The 25403-nt window shown below is 39.7% G+C and overlaps 2 protein-coding genes across 4 annotated transcripts in view; both read left to right on the top strand.

Annotated features, from left to right (window-relative positions):
• Positions 1–21011, top strand: part of ift74 (intraflagellar transport 74) — an 85463-nt gene extending 64452 nt beyond the window's left edge. For both annotated transcript variants that reach the window (XM_080188318.1, XM_080188317.1), the window contains exons 16-19: positions 1649–1812; positions 3152–3277; positions 16872–16932; positions 19983–21011. In XM_080188318.1, the coding sequence (XP_080044444.1) occupies positions 1649–1812; positions 3152–3277; positions 16872–16932; positions 19983–20098 (467 nt within the window). In that variant the 3' untranslated portion in view covers positions 20099–21011. The remainder of the gene's footprint in view (positions 1–1648; positions 1813–3151; positions 3278–16871; positions 16933–19982) is intronic.
• A 1232-nt stretch (positions 21012–22243) lies between these two features.
• Positions 22244–25403, top strand: part of tek (TEK tyrosine kinase, endothelial) — a 76784-nt gene continuing 73624 nt past the window's right edge. The window contains exons 1-2 of one of the 2 annotated variants that reach the window (XM_080188315.1): positions 22244–22305; positions 22853–23164. In XM_080188315.1, coding sequence (XP_080044441.1) covers positions 23113–23164 — 52 coding nt within the window. In that variant the 5' untranslated portion in view covers positions 22244–22305; positions 22853–23112. Of the gene's footprint in view, positions 22306–22567; positions 23165–25403 lie in introns of those variants that run through there. The other variant, XM_080188316.1, reaches the window with a different exon arrangement.

The raw sequence follows: 25403 nt of genomic DNA, 5'->3' as shown, positions 1-25403 counted from the left end.
GGTGTCGTCAGCAAACTTGAAAATCGAGTTGGAGGGGAATTTGGCCACACAGTCAATGAGTATAGTAGGGGCTGAGAACACAGCCTTGTGGGGCACCAGCGTAGAGGATTATCATGGAGGAGCTCTTGTTGCCTATCCTTACTAATTGTGGTATGTGGGTTAGGAAGTTCAGGATGCAATTGCAGTGGGAGGAACCAAGGCTTAGGCCATGGAGTTTGGAGATAAGTTTCATGGTAGTAATGGTGTTGAAGGCTGAGCTGTAGTCAGTAAATAGGAGTCTGACATAAGTATCTTTGTTATCTAGGTTTCCAGGGTTGAGTGCAGGGCTGGAAATATGACATCTGCAGTGGACCTGTAGGCGAACTGTAGTGGATCCAGGCTTCCAAAAGGCTGGAATTGATTCATGCTATGACTAGTCTTTCGAAGTACTTCATAATGATAATTCATAAATTATACTTAGATGAGGATCCTCTGGTTACAGAAAAGCTCCTTTTCTTGAGCCCAGTGTTTCAGTCCAAGACCAGAATTCGTCAGCTGTGGATATGTTCACTTATCTTGGCAGCGTACTCTGTTGAACTATTTAAACTGATGATAAGGCATGTGGCTACAGGTCATATCATCATTTTAAGCAGTGCAAGAGCGTGTGCTGCCGAGATAAGTGAACTTATCCATGGCTGATGAATTCTGGCCTTGGACTGAAACATTGGACGCGAGAGAAAGAGCTTTCCTGAATCAGGGATTTACATCCAGAGTCTCAAAATTTTAAACAGCATTCCAGCTGGATGTTAATATTACTGAAAAATGTTTTTCTTCATTATACATGTAAGATCTCACCATATGAAAGAATTGAGCTTTGTCCTACTACTTTTGATGAAATTGTACTCTTTTATCGGCAGAACCAATCCCCTATGATCCCATCTTTACACCCTGTGAACGGGAGTGGTTAGCCAGTAGTTAAACAGTTGTACTTGTAGTGAGACATTTTGAAGCAGAGGTTAAATGGACAGCTCAGCATGTTCTGTCCTTCTGAAAACAGAAAATATTATTGTCAGTCTGCACCCTGCAAGCAAAAGATTTAGAATAATGCAGAAGCAAGGAAATAAAGCAGACCATTTGCGGCGTTGTGGTTGATAATTACTTTAAAACAACAGTTTCCAAAATCTAAGAATTCTGTTCTTTGCAATACAGGATGGCTGCTTACCCCATATCTCAAAAGTGCTGCGGAGAGGAGCTTCCACAGCAGATTTATAACTTTTCATGTTATGATGTGCCACACCCAACAGCAGGATTAAACATAAAACTCTTGAAATTACTCAAACATTTTAGATTTTCTTTTAAAAACCTCAGACCATTAAATATTTAATTAATGGGACTAACAGTAATTCTTGTTACAGACTGATTTCCCAAAGTGATTGATATTTTAACTTGAGCAATGTTCTGCAGACATTCTTGTCTGATGACAGAATATGCCACTCCATCTTATACATTGTCCTCCACATTGACATTGTAAAATATATCACGCTTTAGATTATCTCATCTATTTTTGTTGGCTGCTGTGACTTTATATAATTGTCTGGTTTTACTGTAGATGTGAGAGGAAAGTTACCTAGAGCATGACTTGTCTTTCCTTTGCTCCATCCAACCACAGAGAGCCAACGGCTCCAACAGGACCTTCAGAAGGTTGAACAATTAGAAAGCAAGATTGGTGCTGAGCTGAGTTCTTTAAAGGAAAAGATTCAGCAGATAACAGATGCTCTGGAAACCTATAGTGACTTGGATGGGCTGAAGGCTGCAGGAGAGGAGAAAAAGAAGGTATTGGCAGAAAAAATCATCCACAATGAGTTAACTGAATGTGGAAAGTGTTATGTGAGTGTTTTTCTAAGAATATATATGTAGGGTATTATGACTTTAAAATGCTGTGAGGCAAAACTTCTTGAATGAACCTCAGAGTGGGAGAATGGGTTGCAGAATTAAAGATATTTACCTCTCAACTCACTTTCATCTAATGAAATTCCATATTCAGGCAGGAGACTTGCAAATCAATCCTTGTATGCCAACTAAGTGAAATGGTCTTTGATAATTCTTCACTTTTTGTGTGTCAATCTGCTGCTTTCAGTATCTATTGTATCTGCAATTTCTGTAAATCATTACAAAATCTTCGCAAGCACAGTCACATTGATTAAAAAGCATCAATCGCTGTCTTTCTATTCTGACACTAGCCACTCCTTCTACCCCTACGCAAAAGCTATCTCTTATAATTTTGATGAACTTTCCTTTCATTCACTTTATACCAACCTGATGTTTTATTGTTGATGCTTTGAAAGAGAAAACATAGCTTTTAGGCTAACCTGTCAAATAATTGTGTTAAAGAACCTTGTTCCATCACCTCATTCTGTGAGATGATCAGCGTCACATTAATCCCCATCTAGTCTGTCACATCACCAGATCTCTGGAGAAGATTTCTACTCATGCTCTAAGATCATCTTCAATCACGATTAGTGGTATTTTTCATCATGATCATCCTAAAAGGAATGCTGAAATTCAGTTCTGGTCGCCTCACTACAGGAAGGATGTGGAAGCTATTGAGAGGGTGCAGAGGAGATTTTCAAGGATGTTGCCTGGATTGGGAGGCATGCCTTATGAAGATAAGTTGAGGGAGCTAGGTCTCTTCTCCCTGGAGAGACGAAGGTTGAGAGGTGACCTGATAGAGGTTTATAAAACGTTGAGAGGTATACTTAGGGTGGATTCTCGGAGGCTATTTCCCAGGGCTGAAATGGTCACTACGAGAGGACACAGGTTTAAGGTGCTGGGGAGCAGGTACAGAGGAGATGTCGGGGTAAGTTTTTGACTCAGAGGGTGGTGAGTGAGTGGAATCGGCTGCCGTCGGTGGTGGTAGAGGCGAACTCGCTGGGGTCTTTTAAAAGACTTCTGGATGAGTACATGGGATTTAATGGGATTGAGAGTTGTAGATAGTCCTATGGCCAGGTAGGTATGGATATGATCGGCGCAACTTGTGGGCCGAAGGGCCTGTTTGTGCTGTAGTGTTCTATGTTCTGTGAAATAGGATTTTTTGTTACTTACGTTATGCAGTTCTGCTCGCAAACATTTTATTGATTTAACAGGAATGATTTTCATTCCACTTGTAATCCAGAAACTTCAGGAGGAGAAAGTGACCCTAACACAACGCAAAAACATCTTTAAGAAAGTAATGCAGCAAATTTCAAAGGAGTACGAGACTCTGAAGGTGCAGCTACAGGAAAATGAGACTCACGCACAGGTGGGAATATTTTCAAATGTCTCAGACTACGTAGCACTATGACATGCAGATGGATTGTAAATCACTTTTCTGACTGGAAGAGTTTGCAGTTTAATTTGCAAACTTGGAGATCATTTTATGTTTTAATTTAGTTAAAGTTATGTCTTCTGCTAAAACTGAAACAAAGCACTGGGTGTTAACTGACGAGCCTACACGATAAATTCACTGGGGAACGCCCGGCCGCTGAGATTCCCTGGTAAAGATTGCACAGCAATTGCCCAGATAGTTCAGACTTCCTTTGGGCAATTGCCCTGCATTGGGAACCCCTGAAAATGTGATTTTTAAACTACAAACTTTGGATGTTTCTAACTGTGTTACAACAATACTGAAAAAAAAGTTAGAGGAGTTAGAACAACTTCTAACTTCTGGGTAACTGTTGTACTCACTTTCCCTGAACCCCTGAGGGACTGTCTTTTTCTCTCTCTCTCTCTCCCCCCTGCCCCCCGCCACCCTCCCCCCTCCCCCTCAATACACAAGTCTCAGCTGGCCAGATTGTGGAAGGCCAGGTGAAATAGGGTTGCCTGTATTTCCAAGTAAGTAATTTTGAGTGGAGTGGCAGTCGGACACAAGAGCCATTCCATCAGAAGATGCAGCCCAATGTTTTTGGCCAACGGATCGTTTTCACGATACTCGAGGCTGTAATGGGGTTCCCTGTAAATATTGACACGGTCTTGGAACTCAATGCAAATATTTTTTTCCAATAGACAGTGTCAGCAAACCAAAGGGAAGTAACCTTTTTCTTTGTAGAAAATATGTGTTTAGTTATACAGCAACTGAAATAATATGCCATTAAGTCAATTAAACACAGAAGAGTGCAGAAATCTGCTGACAAGCAGAAATATGATGATCAGGCAGGCTGCTTAGGGTTAGGAAGCCAGGGTTGAAAACCTCCATATTGCATTGATCAGTTTATCCAAATAACTGTCATCTGGGAATTTGAAATGCAGAATAACTTTGAGTGCATTGCACTATTTTTCAAGGAATAACATTAAATCCAAATTAATTTGCCATCAGTTATTTTAAAGAGATGGCAGGCAAAATGCTTGTAAACGACGCTAGTGTACAGTCCTACAATAATCTGGAATTACTGCACAGCACATTAAACAGGCCTTGCAGAACCAACAATCCCTCTCTAACATGCGCACAGCCCCGCTGCAATCTTGAATGTACTGCATGGTGCAATAAACAGGCTGCGTACAACAAAGAAAAATTAGAAGGTATAACGCCAGTTGGAGCAGTGTATCTTTTAAGGAAAACCTCATTTGATAATAGTATGTTTGACAGGCACGTACCGAGCACTCGTAGAAAGTAAATTTGTGAATATTTGAGTAAAGCCCAATCTGCCCATTAGGTAAAAACTGTTCACTCTGTTTTACTTAAATTACTTGCAAGACAACTCATAAAGAAATTGTGTCTGTTATTGCCCTATTATGAAGGAATCCTTTACTTCACTTAGCCATTAATCACAACAGAAGGTAAGACAAGATAAAGTTAGCCACTCTAGGCACCTTTTTTTCCCTGGTCAGCAAAACATTATCCTCCCTTCAACCTTGACCAGCCTTGGTGCGCTTAGTTCCACTCTAATTGAAACCAGATGCCAGCTATGAAAGCATGTTTATCCCCACGCTGGTGCCTTGAAGTACCTATATATCTTATCCTTAACTCTTTAGTTTCCCAGGGTCGGCAGAGACATTTAAAAATGCGTTTTAAGAGCATCTTTAAAGCAATTATTGCCTGTTACAGATTGCTATTGTGTATCTGTTCAATGCAATGGTACTGTTACAGCAGCAGGCATGCTTGCTTTCTGCTGCATCCTGCTTGTAGATCAGCCTTCAGCAAATGGTGCAGCTTGGTAACAACATTGTTGCTGAAGTGGAGAGAGTCAAAATAGGTATCCTCAGACATTGCCCAGGTAATTGGCTTAGGCTGAGTCAAACTACACAGCTCCTGAGCTGTCTGTGAATGGGTACCAAGTGCCTGTCTTTGCTCCCTCCAAGAAAGTTTTCTGCCTCCCTCCAAATCCAGGGCAACTATTAGCAAGCCTGGTGCAATGCTCATGCTGTGCAATGTATGACAGTTGAGTTTGACAATTTAGTGCTGTTGCTGCAATTGTCACCCAAAGTCCAGAATCACTGCAAAATAACCATGAGGAACCACAAATTTTACTATTCACATAATGTTGGAATTTCAGCATGACAATGGCTAAACAACGAACAAAATCTAAGTTGCAAAAAGTACGCAACCTTGGCTTTAGGTATTACAATTCGGCAGCTCCTGTACACACCTTAAATGGGTGTCCAGTGAATAGTAAATTGCACCTCAGAAGACCACGGGAAATTTGTCATGGGATCAAATCTATTAATTTTGGAGCAGTAATGATGTGCCTCTCAGTTGTTTAAGGTATACCATCTACCATCCTAGTGACAACTCACTCTTTTGCATGGAATTCTAAGTTCAGTGCAAAGTGTATTCAGGTCTATTTGTCCTGTTCTATGGTGCTTGCATCCTGCAATGCAAAGTTGCATCTTAACAACATCAGGGAATTAACTCTGAAATGGCCCTTTGGATCCTGTTAATTTCTGATTTCACTGAAGTGTTGGTGCAGCCTTTGGCATTTTTAGCTCACGCATTGGTTGCAACTTGAATCTGATGATATTAATCTCACTTAACCCTTTATGGGATTTCACACAACAAACTGGCACTTTGATGCATGTTTGTTTAGTGATAATGAGATGAGTTGCAAAGTATGTAAGTGGATTCCTAAACTTAACAACTTAAATATAGATGACTGTTATCAATGCTCCCTTAGCTTTGTACTGTTAAATTGCTTATGTTCCTACTCAATGAAACAGGCCAGAAGCTGGCAGGTCTGCTGTATAATCAGGCATTTTTTGACATTTCTGCAAGCAGAAAATTGTCTGAAAGATGCTCTTGGCAGACTGGGATGGTGAACCTAGCCTTGACTGTCATTGGCTGTACTGTCCCTGTGGAAAAGCTGGTGACTAGGCTTGAAGCAGATGGATCAGCTCTTCAACCACTTGCTAACTGAAGCCCAGATCTTGTTGTTACAGTTCCCTTTTGGTCATTACCATCAAGCTGTGCTAACACTGCTGTTCTGATTAGTGGCATGATAGTGGGTATGGACAGTCTGTTTCTGATTATCTCCCTGGCCAGCTTTGCATTTCTTCATGCTATTGCTTGAAATCCTACCACGGCAGCACTTTGAAATAAGCGCTGTGCCTTTCAAATGACATAGAACCTTTTAAGGGATCCCTTCCAGCTGCCAATTACCTTACAGGTCTTCAACATTCTGTGTGAGAGTGAGCGATGCCAATAGGGAACCAGTAAGGGGTTCTTAAGCAATGGAAACTTCTGGTGGAAAACTGGGGAGTTTGCAAACCTGTCTGGCCTCTACTAAACAAAATTTTGCTTTTAGCCTACTCTGTTTGCAAAACATTAGATTTACCTTCTAGGAAGTAAACATCAACATGATAACTACTTGAGTTTCCTGTTAGCCTTCTGATTTATGAAGGGTAGCCTTTGTGAGTCCCATTGTCTCATAATCTTCACGCCGCAGCTTATGGTTATTATAGATAATTGGTATAACAGGAAACAAGGCTGTAGAAGCAAGGACATTTTGTGTGTGTGTGTGTGTGTGTGTGTGTGTCTGCACATGTATATGTGTCAATGACAATAAGTAAACTCATTCAGATAGCACAAATATTTCCCCATTTGTAGAAAGGAATGACTGACTCAACGCTTTGCATCTGTTTATTCAGATTGCCTCATCACAAGCTGCCAAATTCCTCTGTGCTGTTAGCATCCATTAATAAAATCAGGGGGGTTTTGTTGTCTTTAGTATGTTATTATGTTCTCGTTCACAGTTTATATTTGATTAAAAAAGCAAAATATGCTTTTACAATGGTGCCGAAAGTGAGGCTGTAGACGAGATCTATATCTCATTAACTTGAATGAACAAGCTGTTGTGTAACTGTTTTCACTTTTTTTTGTAAATAGAGTTGATTCCCGGATTTTCCAGCACTCAAAAAAAAAGTTTATTTTCATAACTTGCATTAGCCTTGTTTCCCCTCTTTCACCCACTCTTCAGTTCCCATTGTTGCTTGCTATTATATCCAGCCCATCACACTTCTTGAAGTTTAGACCCCCGTTAGCATTGTAAGGGTAAACCTGTGTAAATTTCAGATTTTTAACATCACATATTAGACTAAGCGTTCACTTGCTCAAAGATAAATTATTCATGATCACACCATTGTTTATAATGACAGAATAAAAATCTGATGACATTGCGCTCTCTGGGATTTGCTGACAGACTTCCTATAGTCTGGATATACTGTTAAAACCTATCTTCTAGACTATGGTGTGTGAACCTCTTTTAGCCAGAAAATCGTTAAAACCACTAAATTAGTTCTTGCCTAATCTTTCAAATAACCCAAGTAAATCTGCCACATTACTCCATTCACACAAAAAATGAACATTCCAGGGAACAGCACTATAAATTATTTTGTAAATTTATGCATTTTGCCCTCATGAAAACCTGCTGCTTTTAACCATATCATGAATTTATATAACACCTTTTAGTGTAGTAAAACATCCCACAAGGGCTTGCAGGTGTGTTATCAAACAAAATTTGACACCAAATCAGATATAAGGATACTAGAGCACGTGACCCAATGTTTTATCAAAAAGGTAGGTTATAAGTGTTGTAAACAAGGTGAATAAAACTCAGATTAAGGGAGGTAGCTCTAGAACTTCAGGCATTTGACAACCAGGAACACAGCTACTAATTCTCACATTGGCAGGCTGTGGCTAGTGAGGGTATTGCAAGGATCTGTTCATAATGTAAATGATTTAAATCTGGGGACCAAATGTAATGTTTCCAGATTTACAGATTATACAAAAAAGCAAAGCAGAAATATGTGTTGTGAGGAAGATGTAATGCAGCTACAGAAAGATTTGGAAAGACTTAAGTGAGTGGACAAGAGCATGGCAGGCGGAATATAATGTGGGAAAGTATGAATTAATTCATTTTGGTAAAAAGAAGAGATGTGCAGAGTATTTCTTAGATGGTAAGAAATTAGAAAGTGTAGATGTAAGAGGGACCTGGGTGTCCTTATCCATATGTCACTGAAGACTAGCATGCAGGTACAGCTAGTTTTAGGAAGTTTAATGATGTTGTGGGACAAGAATGTTTGGTGGCCGTTCCGGGATATAGATGTTTCAGTAAGAGTAAGGAAGGTGGTAAAAGAGGTGGGAGAGTAGCATTGTTAATCAAGGATAGTTTAACGGCCGCTGAAAGGCATTTCGAGGGGGATCTGCCTATTGAGGTAATATGGGCTAAAGTTAGAAATAGGAAAGGAGCGGTCACGTTGGTAGGAGTTTTCTATAGGCTCCCAAATAGTAATAGAGATGTGGAGGAGAAAATGGCAAGGCAGATTATGGATAGGTGTGGAGGTAAACACAGTAGGAAGTCTCACAACACCAGGTTAAAGTCCAGCAGGGTTAATTGGTAGTAAACACCATTAGCTTTCAGGGTTTGCACCTGGGTTTTTTTCAGGGTTTGAAAGGGCAAACCCCAAAAGCTAGTCGCATTTACTACCAAATAAACCTGTTGGACTTTAACCTGGTATTGTGAGATTTCTTACTGTGTTTACCCGAGTCCAGTGCCGGCATTTCCACATCATATGTGTGGAGGTCGCAGGGTAGTTATCATGGATGACTTTAACTTTCCAAATATTGATTGGAACCTTTATGGATTGAATATTCGGATGGGGCACTTTTTGTACAGTGTATGCAGGAGGGTTTCCTGATACAATATGTGGATAAGCTGACAAGAGGTGGGGCCATATTGGACTTGGTACTGGGTAATGAACCAGGCCAAGTGTTAGATTTGTTTGTGGGAGAGCACTTTGAAGATAGTGACCACAATTTGGTGTCCTTCATTATTGCAATGGAGAGGGATACAGTCACATGGCAGGGCAAGGTTTATAATCAGGGCAAGGGTAATTATGATGCAATTCGGCAAGAATTAGGGAGCATAAGATGGGGGCAGAAACTGTCAGGTATAGACACAAATGAAAAGTGGAGCTTGTTCAAGGAACAAATACTGTGTGTCCTTGATAGATATGTCCCTGGCAGGCAGGGAGAAAATGGCTGAGTGAGAGAACCATGGTTCACTAAGGAGTTGAATGTCTTGTCAAGAGGAAAAAGGAAGCATATGTAAGGATGAGAAAATAAGGTTCAGTTGGGTCGCTTGAGGGTTACAAGGTAGCAAGGAATAAGTTAAAGAAAGGGCTTAAGAGAGCTAGGAGGGAGCATGAGAAGTCATTGGCAGTTCAGGTCAAGGAAAACTCCAAGTCTTTTTATTCTTATGTGAGAAATAAAAGAATGAGCAGAGTGAGTTCAGGGCCAGTCAAGGATAGTTGTGGGAACTTGTGCATGGAGTCAGAAGAGATAGGTGCAGCGTTGAATGAATACTTCAGTGTTCACGAAGGAGAGGGGCCATGTTTTTGAGGATGAGAGTGTGATACAGACTGATAGGATGGAGGAGGTAGATGTTCTGAGGGAAGATGTATTAGTAATTTTGAAAAACCTGACGGTGGATAAGTCCCCTAGGCCAGATGGGATACATTCTAGGATACTTTGGGAGGCAAGGGATGAGATTGTGGAGCCATTAACTTTGATCTTTGGGTCCTCACTGTCTACGGGGATTGTGCCAGAGGACTGGAGAGTGGCAAAAGTTGTTGCTGTCTTCAAGAAAGGAAATAGGAATGATCCTGGTAATTATAGGCCAGTTAGTCTTACTTCGATACTCAGTAAGTTAATGGAAAAGGTCCTGAGGGATAGGATTGATGACCATTTGGAAAAATTCAGTTTAATCTGGGATAGTCAGCACGGATTCGTGAGGGGTAAGTCTTGCCTCACAAATTTGATTGAATTCTTTGAGGAGGTAACTAAGTGTATCGATGAAGGTAGAGCAGTTGATGTCGTATACATGGATTTTAGTAAGGTGTTTGATAAGGTTCCACATGGTAAGTTCATGAAGAAAGTAAGGAGGTGTGGGATAGAAGAAAATTTGACTGATTGGATAAGTAACTGGCTGTCTCATAGAAGACAGAGGATGGTGGTGGCGGGAAAATTTTCAGACTGGAGACCAGTTACCAGCAATGTACCACAGGGATCAGTGCTGGGTCCTCTGCTATTTGTGATTTTTATCAATGACTTGGAAGAGGGGGCTGAAGGGTGGGTTAGTAAATTTGCTGATGACGCCAAGATTAGTGGAGTAGTGGATGAGGTGGAGAGCTCTTGCAGGCTGCAAAGAGACATTGATAGGATGCAGAGCTGGGCCGAAAAGTGGCAGATGGATTTTAACCCTGACAAGTGCAAGGTGATTCATTTTGGTAGAACAAACTTGAATGCGGATCACAGGGTCAACAGCAGGGTTCTGAGGAGTGTGGAGGAACAGAGAGATCTTGTGGTTCACATCCACAGATCTCTGAAGGTTGCCACTCAAGTGGATAAAACCGTGAAGAAGGCTTATAGTGTGTTAGCATTTATTAACGGGGGTTTGAGTTTAAGACCCGTGGGGTTATGCTGCAACTATATAGGACCTTGGTGAGACCACATTTGGAATATTGTGTGCAATTCTGGTCACCTCACTATAAGAAGGTTGTGGAAGCAGAGACTATTTCCTGGGTGGATGTAACTGTTACTAGGGGGCATATCCATAAGATTCATGGTGGGAGATTATAGGAGGGATGTCCGAGGTAGATTCTTCACTCAGAGAGTGGTTGCGGTGTGGGAGGACAGCCTGCTCTAATAGTGGAATCGGACGCTTTAGGAACTTTCAAGCGGTTATTGGATAGACACATGGAGCACACCAGAATGATAGGGAGTGGGATAGCTTGACCTTGGGATTGGGCATAGCTCGGCACAACATCAAGGGCTGAAGGGCCTTTACTGTGCTGTACTGTTCTATGTTCTGAAGGAATATTAGTGTTTATTGCAAGAGGATTTGAGGACAGGAGTAGTGGGGCCTGGCTTCAATGGTATAGAAGCTTGGTTAGACTGCGCCTGGAGTTCTGTATGCAGTTTTGGTCTCAGAAATGATATTATTTCCATAGGAGTGCAACAAAGATTCCCCAGATTTGGTTCAGGGATGGATTTCATTTTTCACATGTCTGTCTTTTCTACCAGTCAGTTCATTTCCTCTCAAAGTCTATAACTACCTTCCTCATAGTTTACAAACATTCCAAGCTTCATGTCATCTGAAAATCTCAAAATTGTGCAGCTGTGTTTCTTGTACTGAATCCTGAGGAACTCTATTATATATTTCTCTTCTTTCCGAAAAGCAACAATTCAACACTTTCTTATGAAAAGAGATCGGGCAAACTCGGCTTTATTTTCCAGAGTTTTGAAGAATGAGAGATTATTTCATTGAAAGCTACAAAATATTTAAAGGAATAGACAGGGTAGATGCAGGTTAGATAATTCCCTCAATTAGGAATCTGGAACCAATGGGCTTAATTTTAAGATAAGGCATATACCACTTGAGACTGAGATAAAGAGAAATTTCTTTACAATGAGTTGGGCACTGGGTTTGATTGTTTGTTTGTATTTTGCCTCTCCTGGTTTTGTTCTAATTGCTGGTCTTTTATCAGTCTTTATATCCTTCAGATAAGTCCTTTGTTGTGTCAAATGTTGCATTGTTTCATTAACTTTAACATCCTGCTTTTTTTTAAAACAAGAGATCACAAAGGATTATTTCAATTGATTGAATTAGAACCTGGTTATTTTTTGATCTGAAAAATATTTTATTTCATTACACAGGCCTATATTTTTAGCACTGACGGCTTGCAACAGTTATAAATTTGTGACATCAATTCCTCATTGAATTAGTGCTGTATATTCAACAAGTTTCATGTTTAATGAGGTTTGGAAAATTATACGCTACAGTTAACAAAAGTGATATTGTTTTTTTCCAAATTCCGATGCTTAACCAGATGAAAGGCTTCTTCCTACTCCTTGAGTAAAACATACAATATGGTAGAGAATTTTACAAGGAGCCAAAAGCAACTGCATTCCTCACCAAACTATGGTGTTAATACTGGGCACAGTATGAATCAAGAAATTAGATGTAATATAGGTAATACAGAAGTAATGGATGACTTCCATTTACACATAGACTGGGTTAACCAAATCAGCACTAATATGTGGAGAATGAATTTCTGGAGTGTGTACACCATGGGTTTCTGGAGCCGTGTGCTGAGGAACTGACTAGGGATCGGGCTATTTTGGATTTAATGTTGTGTAATGTAAAAAGGCTAATTAATAACCCTGTTCTGAAGGAGCCTTTGGGGAAATAGTGACCATGATATGATAGAGCATTGCATTAAGTTTGAATGTGACTTAGTTCATTCTGAAAATAGTGTCTTAAGCCTGAAGGAAGAAAACTATGAAGGTGCAAGAGGCACATTGGCTATGATGGATTGGGAAAATAAACTAAAAATTTGACAGACTGGCAGTGGGCAGCTCAGTGATTAACATTACTGCCTCATAGCACCAGGGACCTGGGTTCAATTCCAGCCTCAGGTCACTATCTGTGTGGAGTTTGCGCATTTTCCCCGTGTCTGAGTGGGTTTCCTCCAGGTGCTCCAGTTTCCCCTCTCAGTCCAAAGATGTGTGGGTTAGGTTGATTGGTCATGCTAAATTAACCTTAGTGTCAGGGTAAATATATGGGACTATGGGGATAGAGTCTGGTTGGGATTGTGGTCAGTGGTGACTCGATGCGCTTAATGGCCACCTTCTACACTGTAGTTATTCTATGATTCAGTGGGTAGTATTAAATAAATACTACACATTCAACAACAGATATATGTTCCTCGAAGGCACAAACACCCAAGGGGAAAAGTAAAAAATCAACAGTGGTTAAAGATTGCATTAAGTCAAAGGAAGTGGCTTAAAAGGAGTTCAGAAAAGGTGGTAAGCCTGAGGTTTGAGAGCAATTTAGAACCCAGCAAAGGATGACCAAGGAACTGATTAAGTAAAGGAAAAGAGAATAATGAATGCAAGCCAGTGAGTTACATAAAGGTGGACTGCAAAAACTTCAACCAGGAATATCTCCACAAAGTTTTTAAGACGGTGCTCAATTTCCTCCATATTACTTATACATAAAATCAATTAGTTGCCTCTTCTGACAAATGTAAAGGGGAATATTCTGGAACACAAATTTAGCTTCATTCATCTTCTTTAAAATAATCATATCTAATCTGACCAGCTGGGTGGTTTGTTCAGCCATGCCCTCTTAATGTCAAGAAACTTCATCAGCTGTTTGTTCTGTTTACGCCATTTACCTCAGGCACGTATGACAAATCCAAAGACTTTAAACTCGGAACATTCAGTCAACTCTGCGATTTCTTCTATTGGATGGCTATACTTTCTTCCCAAACTCTCATAGAGGTTGACAGCATGGAAACAGGCCCTTCGGCCCAACTTGTCCATGCCGCCCTCTTTTCTTAAACCCCTAAGGTAACCCCAATTGCCCACATTTGGCCCATATCCATTTATACCCATTGCACCCATGTAACTGTCTAAATGCTTTTTAAAAGACAAAATTGTACCTGCCTCTACAATTACCTTTGGCACCTTGTTCCAGACACTCACCATCCTATGTGTGAAAAAATTGCCCCTTTGGATACTTTTGTATCTCTCCCCTCTCACCTTAAACCAATGCCCTCTAGTTTTAGACTCCCCTGCCTTTGGGAAAAGATATTGACTATCGACCTTATCTATGCCCCTCATTATTTTATAGACCTCTGTCTCCTACGCTCCAGAGGAAAAAGTCCCAGTCTTTCCAGCTTCTCCTTATAACTCAAACCGTCAAGTCCTGGTAGCATCATAGTAAATCTTTTCTGGCCTCTTTCTAGTTTAATAATATCCTTTCTATAATAGGGTGACCAGAACTGCACACAGCATTCCAAGTGCGGCATTACCAATGTCTTGTACAACTTCAAGACATCGCAACACCTATATTCAATGTTCTGACCGTTGAAACCAAGCATGCCGAATGCCTTCTTCACCACTCTGTCCACCTGTGACTCCACTTTCAAGGAGATATGAGCATGTACCCCTAGATCTCTCTGTTCTGTAACTCTCCCCAATGTCCTATCATTAATTGTATAAGTCCAGCCTGGTTCAGTCTACCAAAATGCATCACCTCGCGTTTGTCTAAATTAAACTCCATCTGCCACTCATCAGCCCACTGGCCCAATTGATCAAGATCCCGTTGCAATCAGAGATAACTTTCTTCTCTGTCCACTATGCCACCAATCTTGGTATCATCTGCAAACTTACCAACCAAGCATCCTAAATTCTCATCTAAATCATTAATACAAATGACAAATCACAGTGGACCCAGAATAAGAATTCTCTCTCTAGAGACCTTGTTCTCGTTACAAATTAAGATGTCCAGCTTGAATAGCTGCTTATTCGTACTTACGTGAGGTTCCAGAAAAATTTTAAAATGATGTTTTATAGCAAAGTCCTTCAGTAACTAAAATTTTATTGTGCCTGTAAATCCTGGTTTTTATAACATATGAACAATATCCAGAGGAATGCCCAACTGTTTTGTTAACAGTGTTACATCTACTGCATAATATACATTAGGTATGTGAAAAGGAAATGATTAGCCAGGACACACATGGGCCCACAGGTGGGGACAGGAGAATTTATGGTGGAGAATTGGGAAATGGTGGAATAACAATTACTTTGTGTCAGTCTTCAAGGAAGAAGATACAGAAAACCTTCCGAAAATACCAGCCAACCATGGAATTTTGAAACTGAGGAACAAGAAGAATTAATATTAGTAAAGAGATTGTGCTTGAAGAATTAACTGGATTGTAGGTTGATAAATCCTCTGGACCAAATGAACCTCATCCCCGCGTGTTGAAAGAGGTGGCTACAGAAATAGTGGATACATTAGTGATTATCTTCCAAATGTTATAGATTCTGGAATGGTTACTGTAGACTGGAAAGTAGTAACTGTAACCCCACTACTAAAAAGAGGAAATGGGAGAATGGAGAATTACATTTCTGTCAGTTTGACAGTAGTAGGGAAATTGTTAGAATCTATTATAAAGAAAGAATGTGATAACAACATTTAGAAAAGAATGTTAAAATTGAGCAGGGTTGACATGGATTTACGAAAGGAAAATCATGTTTGACAAAATTGTTAGAGCTTTTTTGACGATGTTACTTGTGTTGATAAAGGAGAACCAGCAGATATGGTGTATTTGGATTTTCAGGAGTTTTTTTTTATATAAGGCTCCACACCAAAAGGTTGGTAAATAAAATTAGAACCCATGGGATTGAGGAAAATGTATTAGTATGGATTGAGAATTGGTTAATGGACAGAAAGCAGAAGGTAGGAATAAAAAGATCATGCTCAGAGTGGCAGGCTGTCACTAGTATAGTACCACAAGGATCAGTGCTGGGGCCACAGTTGTTCACAATCTATATAAACAATTTGGATGTGGGGACGAATTGTAATATTTTAAAATTTGCTGCTGACACTAAACTGAGTGGGAATGTGAGCTGTGAGGAGGATGCAAGAAAGCTTTAAGAGGAATTTGATAGGCTATATTGTGAATAAGTGTGAAGTTACTCTGATAGAAAAAAACAGAAAGGCAGAATAATTCTTAAATGGTGAAAGGTGTCCAAAGAAACTTTGTCCTTGTTCATGTGTCACAAAAAGTTAACATGCAGGCTGTTAAGAAGGCAACAGTAAATTGGCCTTCCATCACAAGGGGATTTGAGTATAGGAGTAAAAATGTCTTGCTGCAGTTGTATTGAGCCTTGGTGACACTGCACTTGGAATGTTGTGCACAGTATTGGTCTCTTCATTTAAGAAGGATATATTTTCTGTAGCGGGTACACCAGATTAATCACTGGAATTGCAGGATTGTTTTATGTGGAAGTACAGAGTGGACTGGATCGGTACTCCCTAGCACTCTGAAGAATGAGAGGCGACCTCATTGAAACTTATGAAGTTCCTCCAGGATCATGGCAGGGTGAATGTGGATAAGTTTTTTTCCCCCACTCGTGAGTTTAAAATCAGGGAACACAGTCTCAGAATGTGGGCAGGCCATTTAAACTGAGATGAGAAGGAATCTCTTCACTCAGGGTGGTGAATCTTTGGAATTCTCTCCCTAGGGCGCTTAGCAGCTAAATCATTGCGCATGTTCAAGACAGAAAGCGATAGGTTTCTGGGCACTAATGACATCAAAGGATATGGAGATAATGCAAGGAATTGCAGTAAATGATCAGACATGACCTAATCAAATGGTGAAGCAGACTCGAGAGGCAGAATGGCCTATCCTGCTCCTTTGTTGCTTCCTATGTCCCATTTCAGAGGAAATGGAGTGCAAACTGGTGTCAAAGAAGATCTGCTGGATCTTAGCAAATGAGTTCAAACGTGAGCTCTGAAATTGTGCATAAATGTTGGAACCTACTGTGGTAACTTTTAATGTTTACTTTTCAGCTAATGAATCTGGAACGCAAATGGCAACACCATGAGCAGAACAACTTTGTTATGAAAGAATGTATCCTTTACCATTTCAGTCAGTCAAAAAGTTTTTTTTTATTTGAGGTTGAAGGATAAGTATTGTCCAGGTCACAGTAAGGACTGCCCTGGTCTTCTTTGAATGCTATCAAAGCATCTACCTGATGTGATGGGCAGGAACTCAATTTGACGTCTCAAGCTGGAAGTGTTAACCTATATTGTATAAAACAATAACCTTCTAACACTGAGATGGGAGTGCTACCCACTGAACCATAACTGACATTGTTCTGACATAATTAATCTTTCACTGATCCTAACGTTGTTGTTATACGGTACAGCCTTACTTTGAATTCCCCTGGTGTATTCATTGCTACTACATTGGGAAATCATTTGAAACATTCATCAGTCCTGAATAGAGAGGCCAAGCTGTATTTGAAGTTGATTGCCAAAGCAAAAAGAATAGACTGATGACCCTCAGGAGCAATCTGGTCCCGTTTTGTATTTCACATTCAACAGAGAAGTTTTATTAAGCAAATATATCACTAAAAATCCTTCTTTACTTAAATCCCAGAGGCTAGCCAAAATTTGCACAATTGTTCTCTAATATGACCATACATATGGGAAAGTATTCATTACACTTTGTTGAACATTGCACATTGAAAGTCTCCAAAGCACACAGGAAAATGTTTCAAATATCTTGACCAAACAAGATATTGCAAACCACCATCCGTTAAGGTAAGGCATGCTGGCATCCCACTAACAGCTAAGAGGAAACCGCTGTCTCAGAGCGCCAGGGACCCGGGTTCAATTCTGACCCTGGGTCACTGTGTAGAGTTTGCACATTCTCCCTGTGCCTGCAAGGTTTCCTCCGGGCGCTCCAATTTCCTCCTGCGCTCCAAAGATATGCGGGTTAGGTTGATTGGCCATACTAAATTGTCCCTTAGTGTCAGGACAATTAGCAGGGTAAATACTTAGGGTTACGGGGATAGGGCCTGGGTGGGATTGTTGTCAGTGCAGTCCCAATGGCGTCCTTCAGCACTGTAGGGATTCTATGAGTCTATAAATGAACAGTCAGAAATCATTAAAACAGCAGACAACTAGAAAATAACAAACACACTAAAACTAACAAATTGCTGCTAGGAATTTCAAACTCAATTCAGTAACTATTTTAGTTTTCCAGTGATATTCTATAACCCTGAAAATTACATTTCTATCGTAAAAATGTACTGAAAAACATGTAACACAAATCACAAGGTTCACAGCCCTTATGTTGCGTAATGCTATTTTTATTTCTGTAAGTGAAGTTAGAATTTGTTTGATTATCACATGCAGTATTGCCAGAGAGGCTAGTTTTGTAACATTTGTGCTGTTTGACATTTCAATTAATTTTACTGGTTGTCCTTTCAAAGTAGTTTGTTGCATGATAATTCGTAATTTCTAGCTTGCCCTTGATGCTCTATTTTTGCTGCCATTGACAAACCCCTGTTTTAACTGTTTGATGATCTGCCATTGAATTTATAAATCTTGTGATTGTTCACCTAATATTCCAGATTTATCATTTTATTGATTGCTTCCAAGTCTTTATTTTTCTTTTTTACTGGACATGTTTTTACATCCTTGGAGTTTACTCTGTTTGAAAGTCAATCTGAAACATTTACCAACCCATTAAATGTTTCTAATAATGAGGGTCAATCAAAAAGTAATGATTAATCTTGTGTCATTGAGTCAAAAATCAGTCATGTGATTGGTGAGTCAGAAAGCAGTAGACTGCCCGAAGATGTCAATAGACTGATCAAGTGGACAGAAAAGTGGCAAATGCAGTGGAGAAGTGTGAAATAATGCATTTGGGAAAAGCAGACAAGGCCAGGGAATAGACAATAAATGGTAGGATTCTGAGCCTTGTAGAGGAATCTTCGAGTTCATATCCACAAATCAGCAAAGGAATCGAGAGTAATGGGGATAAGGCAGGAAAGTGGCGTAGAGGATTATTCTATCAGATCAGTCATGATCACTTGAGTGGCAGAGCAGAATCAATGGGCCGACTGGCCTACCTTTGTCCCTCTGTCCTGTGGTCAAATTCATGAAATAATTGGATAAGGTGATTAAAAAGACATTATGGATACTTCAACAGCCAGCGACGTTATGCTGGATGTGTAAAAAGACCACAGCAAGGGTGCCACGTACAGTTCTGTTCAGCACATTTCAGGCAGAATATGATAGGGAGGGTACAGAGGAGATTTGCTAGAAAATTGCTAAAACTGGATAATTTTAGCTTTGAGAAAAGACTAGAAAGCTGGAATTGTTTTCTTTGGAACAAAGGAGTCTGAGGGAAGATTTAATTGAGGTAGTTAAAATTGAGGGGCCAAGATAGAGTGGCTGGGAAGAACTTGTTCCCCTTAGCAGATGCCCGAAGGCATGAACTTAATGTAATTGGTAGAGGGGTTTGAGGAGAATTGAGGAGGAATGTTTTTACCCACAGGGTGGAGTGGGCCTGGATCTCGCACGTTGTAAGGCGAAGAGAGGCAGAAGTCCTCATCATATTTTTTTAAATACTTAGATAACTACTTGAAGTGCTGTAACCTACAAGGCCAAGGACACAGATCTGGAAAGCGGGTTAATGCTGAATAGCTCTTTTGTGACTGACACAGTCAAATCAAATGGCCTTTCCCTTTGCCCTGAATTAATATGATTCCATTATATTTATAGATAGACTGCGTGACCAGAACACATTAATTGAATTGGTGGCTTATAATTGTAATTCCCTGCTATATGTAGTAAATTATGGCTTATGTATAATTTATGCCAAAGTAATGTAGCTTATGAACTTTAAAATAATATATTATACTTTAAAGAAAGCTATTTAAGGGTGTATTTTGTTTGCAGCATCTATGTTAATACATTTTCTTGACACACAATTAATGATTATTTACCGTGTATATGTGTGTACTTGTTTTGCAGCATTGCTGGCAGTACTGATGTTCACCCCAAGGTTCTGAGAGCTTTGAGCTTTTTAATTGTTTTTGGAGATTGAATCTAAAAGAATGGATTTCACTTGTGATTCTTATCAATATCCTTAACTCTGTTCAACAGTCATTGCTACAAAGAGTATGGAAAGTGACTACCAACCAGTTGTGAAGAACGTGGCCAAACAACTTGCTGAGTTCAACAAAATACTTCAAGAGGCCCTTCAAAACACCAGAAACTGACCTAAGCTCCTTCCTGAATAATCTGGAAGGAGATTGAAAAAATAATTGTTTTAATAAGAGAAGTTTTCATGAGGATAAGTTTGTACTTTATAGTTGAGTGAACATTTTCCATCCTACAAATTTTGTATTTGCCATTTTTATTTAATGCAATCTGACTTATTATCAAGTGTATTTATTCTACTTGAGTTCTAGACACCAAGTAACTGGTTTAGAAAGAGTTGATGAGTTCTTTGTTAAAAAAAACAATAAAAACATTGTTGTAGTGCATTTTGTTTTACGTAGAACTGAGTCTTAACTCCGTAAACTCTTCCAGACATTCGTGTGAATGTGGAGAAATAGCATGCATAGATTGTAAGATGTAGATCAGTGTTAGGACTAGGAAGACCATTCAACTGCCCTTTCTCTATGAATGAAACTAAATTGGACAGGTTCACATTGTTGAAATACTTGGGAATAAAATGGTTAAGTTCGCTGTACAATAAGAGGAAACCACTAGCTGGTCTCAGTGTACTGTCTCACAGTTATGTTGAACCATGCAATAAGTATTTCACAGAGAACTATTTTGCTCTCATGGAGGGTAGATGCCAACTTTGTTCGGCAAAGTGATTTGTTTTTGTGTTGCAACTTCCATGTCCCTGTAACAACTTTATATTGAGGCATTGGAAAGAAAGGCTCAATTGTGCAACAGCAATTACTCTTGCATGCAATGTAACATGGCATTCTGTCTCCATTATTTAGCAGCTAACTTCATTTCCAATTGAAATATATCAAAATAAAGGTACGTGTGTTCATCATCTCTGAATTTATTCATCACTGCAATTTAGTGATGAGATATCTACTCTAATTTGCTGTTTTATTGTACAACAATAGTTTAAATGTGTTCTGTGCTTTTTCAGCAATCCAATAAAAATAATTAGAGCATTTGTGTGTATTTTTGAAGTACTTACTTTAATCGTTTTTTTGTTCTTTTTCCACATATAAAAATGGTGTCAGCTATCCACCAGAGAGTTCATGAGTTATGGGCTGGAAGTAAAGCTGAATGTCACTAGTGTGCATGTAGAAACTGACTGCATATCTAGATTATGTGAGCAAGGGGATAACATTGAGAGGAGGATGCCTTTGAGCTAACAACGTAGAAGGAAAAGAACAGTCATCACGGGCAACCCTGTCATCATACAGTTAAGAGTAGAACAACTGGAGAGCAGTCTCACTCAGCTGCACAACAGAGAAGAGCTGGAGGAGGATGATGTGGCCAATTGTGTCAAAGGCCACAGAGGTTACGGGAGTAATGCACTCTGATCAAACACAAATATATCAGTGATCTTCATAAAACACTACTGGGCTGCTGGGGAAAATGAGATCATACAGCAAGGAAGTGGGAAAGATGCGCATCCCACTTCCCAGGGTTCTTCAAAAATGAGATTAGGGAGCTAATTTTCTCAGTATCTTCCTCCCAATCTGAAATGGTAATCATTGTACGACTCACAGTTAATGGGATAGATATCTTTGATCCCTAGTGGACCTCGGCCAATTAATTACCTTACAGACCATCTAGTTGGCTGAATCAGCATTGTAATACTTATAGAACTGTAGTCTAGGTTATTTTTGTACATTGTTTCTTGAGAGGTTAACTGAATTCTATCGATGAACTTGCCCTTCCTCTCGAATGAGTGCAACAATCGCTATCATTATTTAGGCAGTGAAAGCTTCCAGAAAGATGCCAGCACTATCCAACTGCTCAGCTAGAGAGAAAGTAAACTTACAATAAAATCAGATTCCTGGATTAATAAATATTACAGGTGATATGAAACAAAAGAGAGCTATTTAGTCAAAAATGATTGACTCTCCTTGGTTTTGAATGCAAAGCAAAATAATCTATCAACCTTTTAACATTTTCATTGTAATTATGTCATAAGAGAATTCTGTACTACTTTGAGAAAGCTGAATATTATCAATTTTATTCGTAACTGATTTTTCATTAAGTTATTTTAGTTTCCAATTAAAGAGGACAACTGGAAAATACTACTGTATATTGATCTGCAAGGAAAATGTTGTTTTGCAGGGAAGATAAGGTTGCCAGCTGGTATCGTTATCAGAGTTTTACACTCCCACTTGCATCAGCAACTTGTGATGGACTGTGTGTGTTACCGACAATAATTACATGATTGAAGCCATCTCTTAACGGCTTGAGCACAGTGAATCATTGGGTATGTTATTGGGGTGCTATCCAATTGATTGAATCCAATTATCAATACTTTATAATATGGTCCAGTCCGTACTTTATTTCTCTAACTCCATAAACTGTTGTATGGTAATAAGTTTGGCGAGGAGAATGGGTGGAGGGGGAAAGAGTTATAGGGAGTAGTGACACAGCATGTGACAGACTTGAAGCGCTGTAGCTAAAAGCCAAGACCGGAAAGTTTTGATAGAGACATATCTGAAAGTATTTTTAAAATACTGATAGTTTTTTCAAGCTGATTGTTTTCGTTGTGATTTTTAATTAGGTTTTAATTATTTGTGCTAAGTTCCTTTGTCTCTTTCATTTTAATGTGAGGGAGGGACCTCTCCCCTGATAAAACCTGAATGATCTCTGCTTCCTTTTATGATAATCCCCCCACATGTACAGTTGGGTAGAGCAGCGTTTGCGATTTTTATTGATGGGGGTTCCCGCGGCGCTGCTGATAGTTACAAGACTCCCAGAGTATTTGTCTGTGTGAGCTGTAACTCCTGCCTAATCCTCTCGCATTCTCACAGGAAACAGGAAAAAGGAACAGCCACCGACTCCCCGGCATTGAATAACCTCGAATCCGCCTTATTCTAACTGGATTTGGGAATGACCAGCGAACTTGGAGTCCTTTATTAGTATTTTTTTTCCTGTCCCTCTTTTAAACTTGTCCATCTGCGGATTGTACAGCGCACAGAGTAAGGAGACGGTGTCAATAGCTCACACTCTGAGATAACGGACTGAGGGAATAAGATCTCAGCGATGTGAAGGTGATTGGATAACTGCGGACATGGATTTACTGGGAATATTGATAATTCACCTTTACTATTTGACAAAATCAGGTAAGACTGCTTTACAGCGTCTGCACATTGAGCCCCGAGAAGCATGTTTGAAACCCTCCTCACTGCTAATGTTTTTGTTTCAGCTGAGTCCGGATTTTCTCAAGCTTAGCTGCGTAAGGGTGATTATCTCAAGAAATGCACTTTAATTTTTTGAACAACAGACAGCCGACCGTTTCAATCACTATGGTTAAGTGTGGAGTGGTTAATATTTTTTTTAAGTTTCTGTTAAAAGTCTGTGCGTTCAAAATAATTTGCTCCCCGTAGCTTTTTAATCCAGGATGCCTGGCTATATTGGGAAGTGAGGTGCATTCATTACAAAATAAAAGTAAAGACGTTGGTATTATGGGTGCCTAATTGTGTGAGTTAAAATCTTTATTGGTGAAAAATATTAAGGTGCCTGGGGGTGTTTTCCAGTCATAATGTTTTTAATAGATTTCTCAGCAAGTGGCAGGAATCGAATAGTAGGAGCTTTCCTGTTTGTTTTCCGGGTTTAGTCTCGCTTTTAGTTTACAAAATTAATTTCAACAGGCCACTCAACGGTCCCTCCAAATATAAGATAAGTTGCATTTATCTTGGGGCCAATGTTTCAAAAAGTCAGAGATCGGTTACCTATGACACATAACATGCCTGTTACCATAAACATAGTCGCTCCATTACACCATACAAGAGTTTAGACAATGCATGCGCCTCCCATTCAGGCTGTTTCTTGAACTGTAATTTACACTCCCTACAAGTGACCATTACATCCCCCCGCACCTCTGCCTCTGTCTATTTTTTATACAGAACAATTCTGTTTGTGAATGCCTTCTGTGATCAGGTCCAGCGCAATGACTATTCTTTAAAAGTACCTCAATGGTTTTGAAGCGCTTTGGGACATCCCAAAGATGTGAAAGGTGCTATATAAATGCAGGTTTTTTTCTTCCATTCGTTAGTGTTTATGTCAGTCCCCACTTTAGAAGTTGCTTAGCCCTGCAACCTAGTTTTAAAAAAAAAAGCTGTTTCCAGAATGTGGGTGATGCTGACGTTTTTAATGATTCATCTGTAATTGTCCTGAGATTGTATTCTACTCGGTTCACATTCTGACAAGGTGCTGACAATGTTGTTAGGTAGGCAGTTCCAAGAGAACATTCCAGCAGTGCTGGAGGAACATCAAATGTCTAAGATAGAATGGGGACTGATTTGGAGGTGAATTTGGAGGTGATTGTCTTCCCATAATCTTGCTAATCTTGTTCTTTCTGTTGCTGGAGGTCAGAGAGGGGCTGTCACAGTTGGTTACAATGCATTCCATTGACGAATGCACAGAGGAATGGATGTTGGGCCTGGTGATGTACTGACCAGTTTCTAACAGCCATAACCATTGTGCTTTATGTCACATGGTACCAACCATTGGCATCTTTAACCCTTGGCTTCAATCAATCTCAGGCTCTTTGCCATGGTTGGATGTTTCTTTAATATTAAGAGCAGCTTCCCTCTGACATTAAGCTTTGCATCAGGTCCAGCTCATAAATGTAAAAAGACTGACAGGATATAAACTGAGCATTATAATGCCAACAACTAGCATTGGTAAGTATATGTCCCATGATGCTAATGTTGATGTCTCCTATCACCTTGAAGATTGTTGATTAGACAAAGATTACTCCCATTAGACTTGTCCTTCCTTTTGTGGATAAGATATTCCAGAGCAATTTTTGACATTAATGGATAGATGCTGGTGTAACTGCACTGGGATAGTTTGACTGCGACAGCGTGACTAGTTTCGCACTGCAGAGCTTATTAACCAAAGCCAGATCATTGTCAATGCCCATTGGCTTTGCTGCATCTAGTGCTCTCGGCCCCTTCTTAATAACATCTGGAGCAAACTGAGTAGGCTGAGTGTCACCATCAGTGATAGTGTGGTTTTCAGGGGAAGGTCAAATGTAATCATTCATTAGACGCTTTATAAATCCTTTAACCTTGTCCTTGGTTTCTGCTTTCCACTATGTTGAGGATGGGGATGTTTTTGAAGTCTGCTTCTCCATTTAGTTGTCTAATTATTCTCAGTGGAATGTTGTAGGGTGTCAGAGCTGTGATCGAATCCACTGATTGTGGGGCTGCATAGCTCTGTCTATAACGTACTGCATTTGTTGTTTACTATGTTTAAGCCATTGTCTTTGGTCCTCAACATTTCCTAAAAACTATCTGACAATAACCAGAGTATATGCATGCTTGATTTTATATTTGACCCTGAGGTGAGCTTCCT

This window comes from Carcharhinus amblyrhynchos, chromosome 5 (genome assembly GCF_965287045.1).
Source record: "Carcharhinus amblyrhynchos chromosome 5, sCarAmb.v2.hapA, whole genome shotgun sequence".
Lineage (NCBI taxonomy): Eukaryota > Metazoa > Chordata > Chondrichthyes > Carcharhiniformes > Carcharhinidae > Carcharhinus > Carcharhinus amblyrhynchos.
The sequence above is the reverse complement of the archived record's forward strand: the minus strand, read 5'-3'. Positions and strand labels throughout refer to the sequence as shown.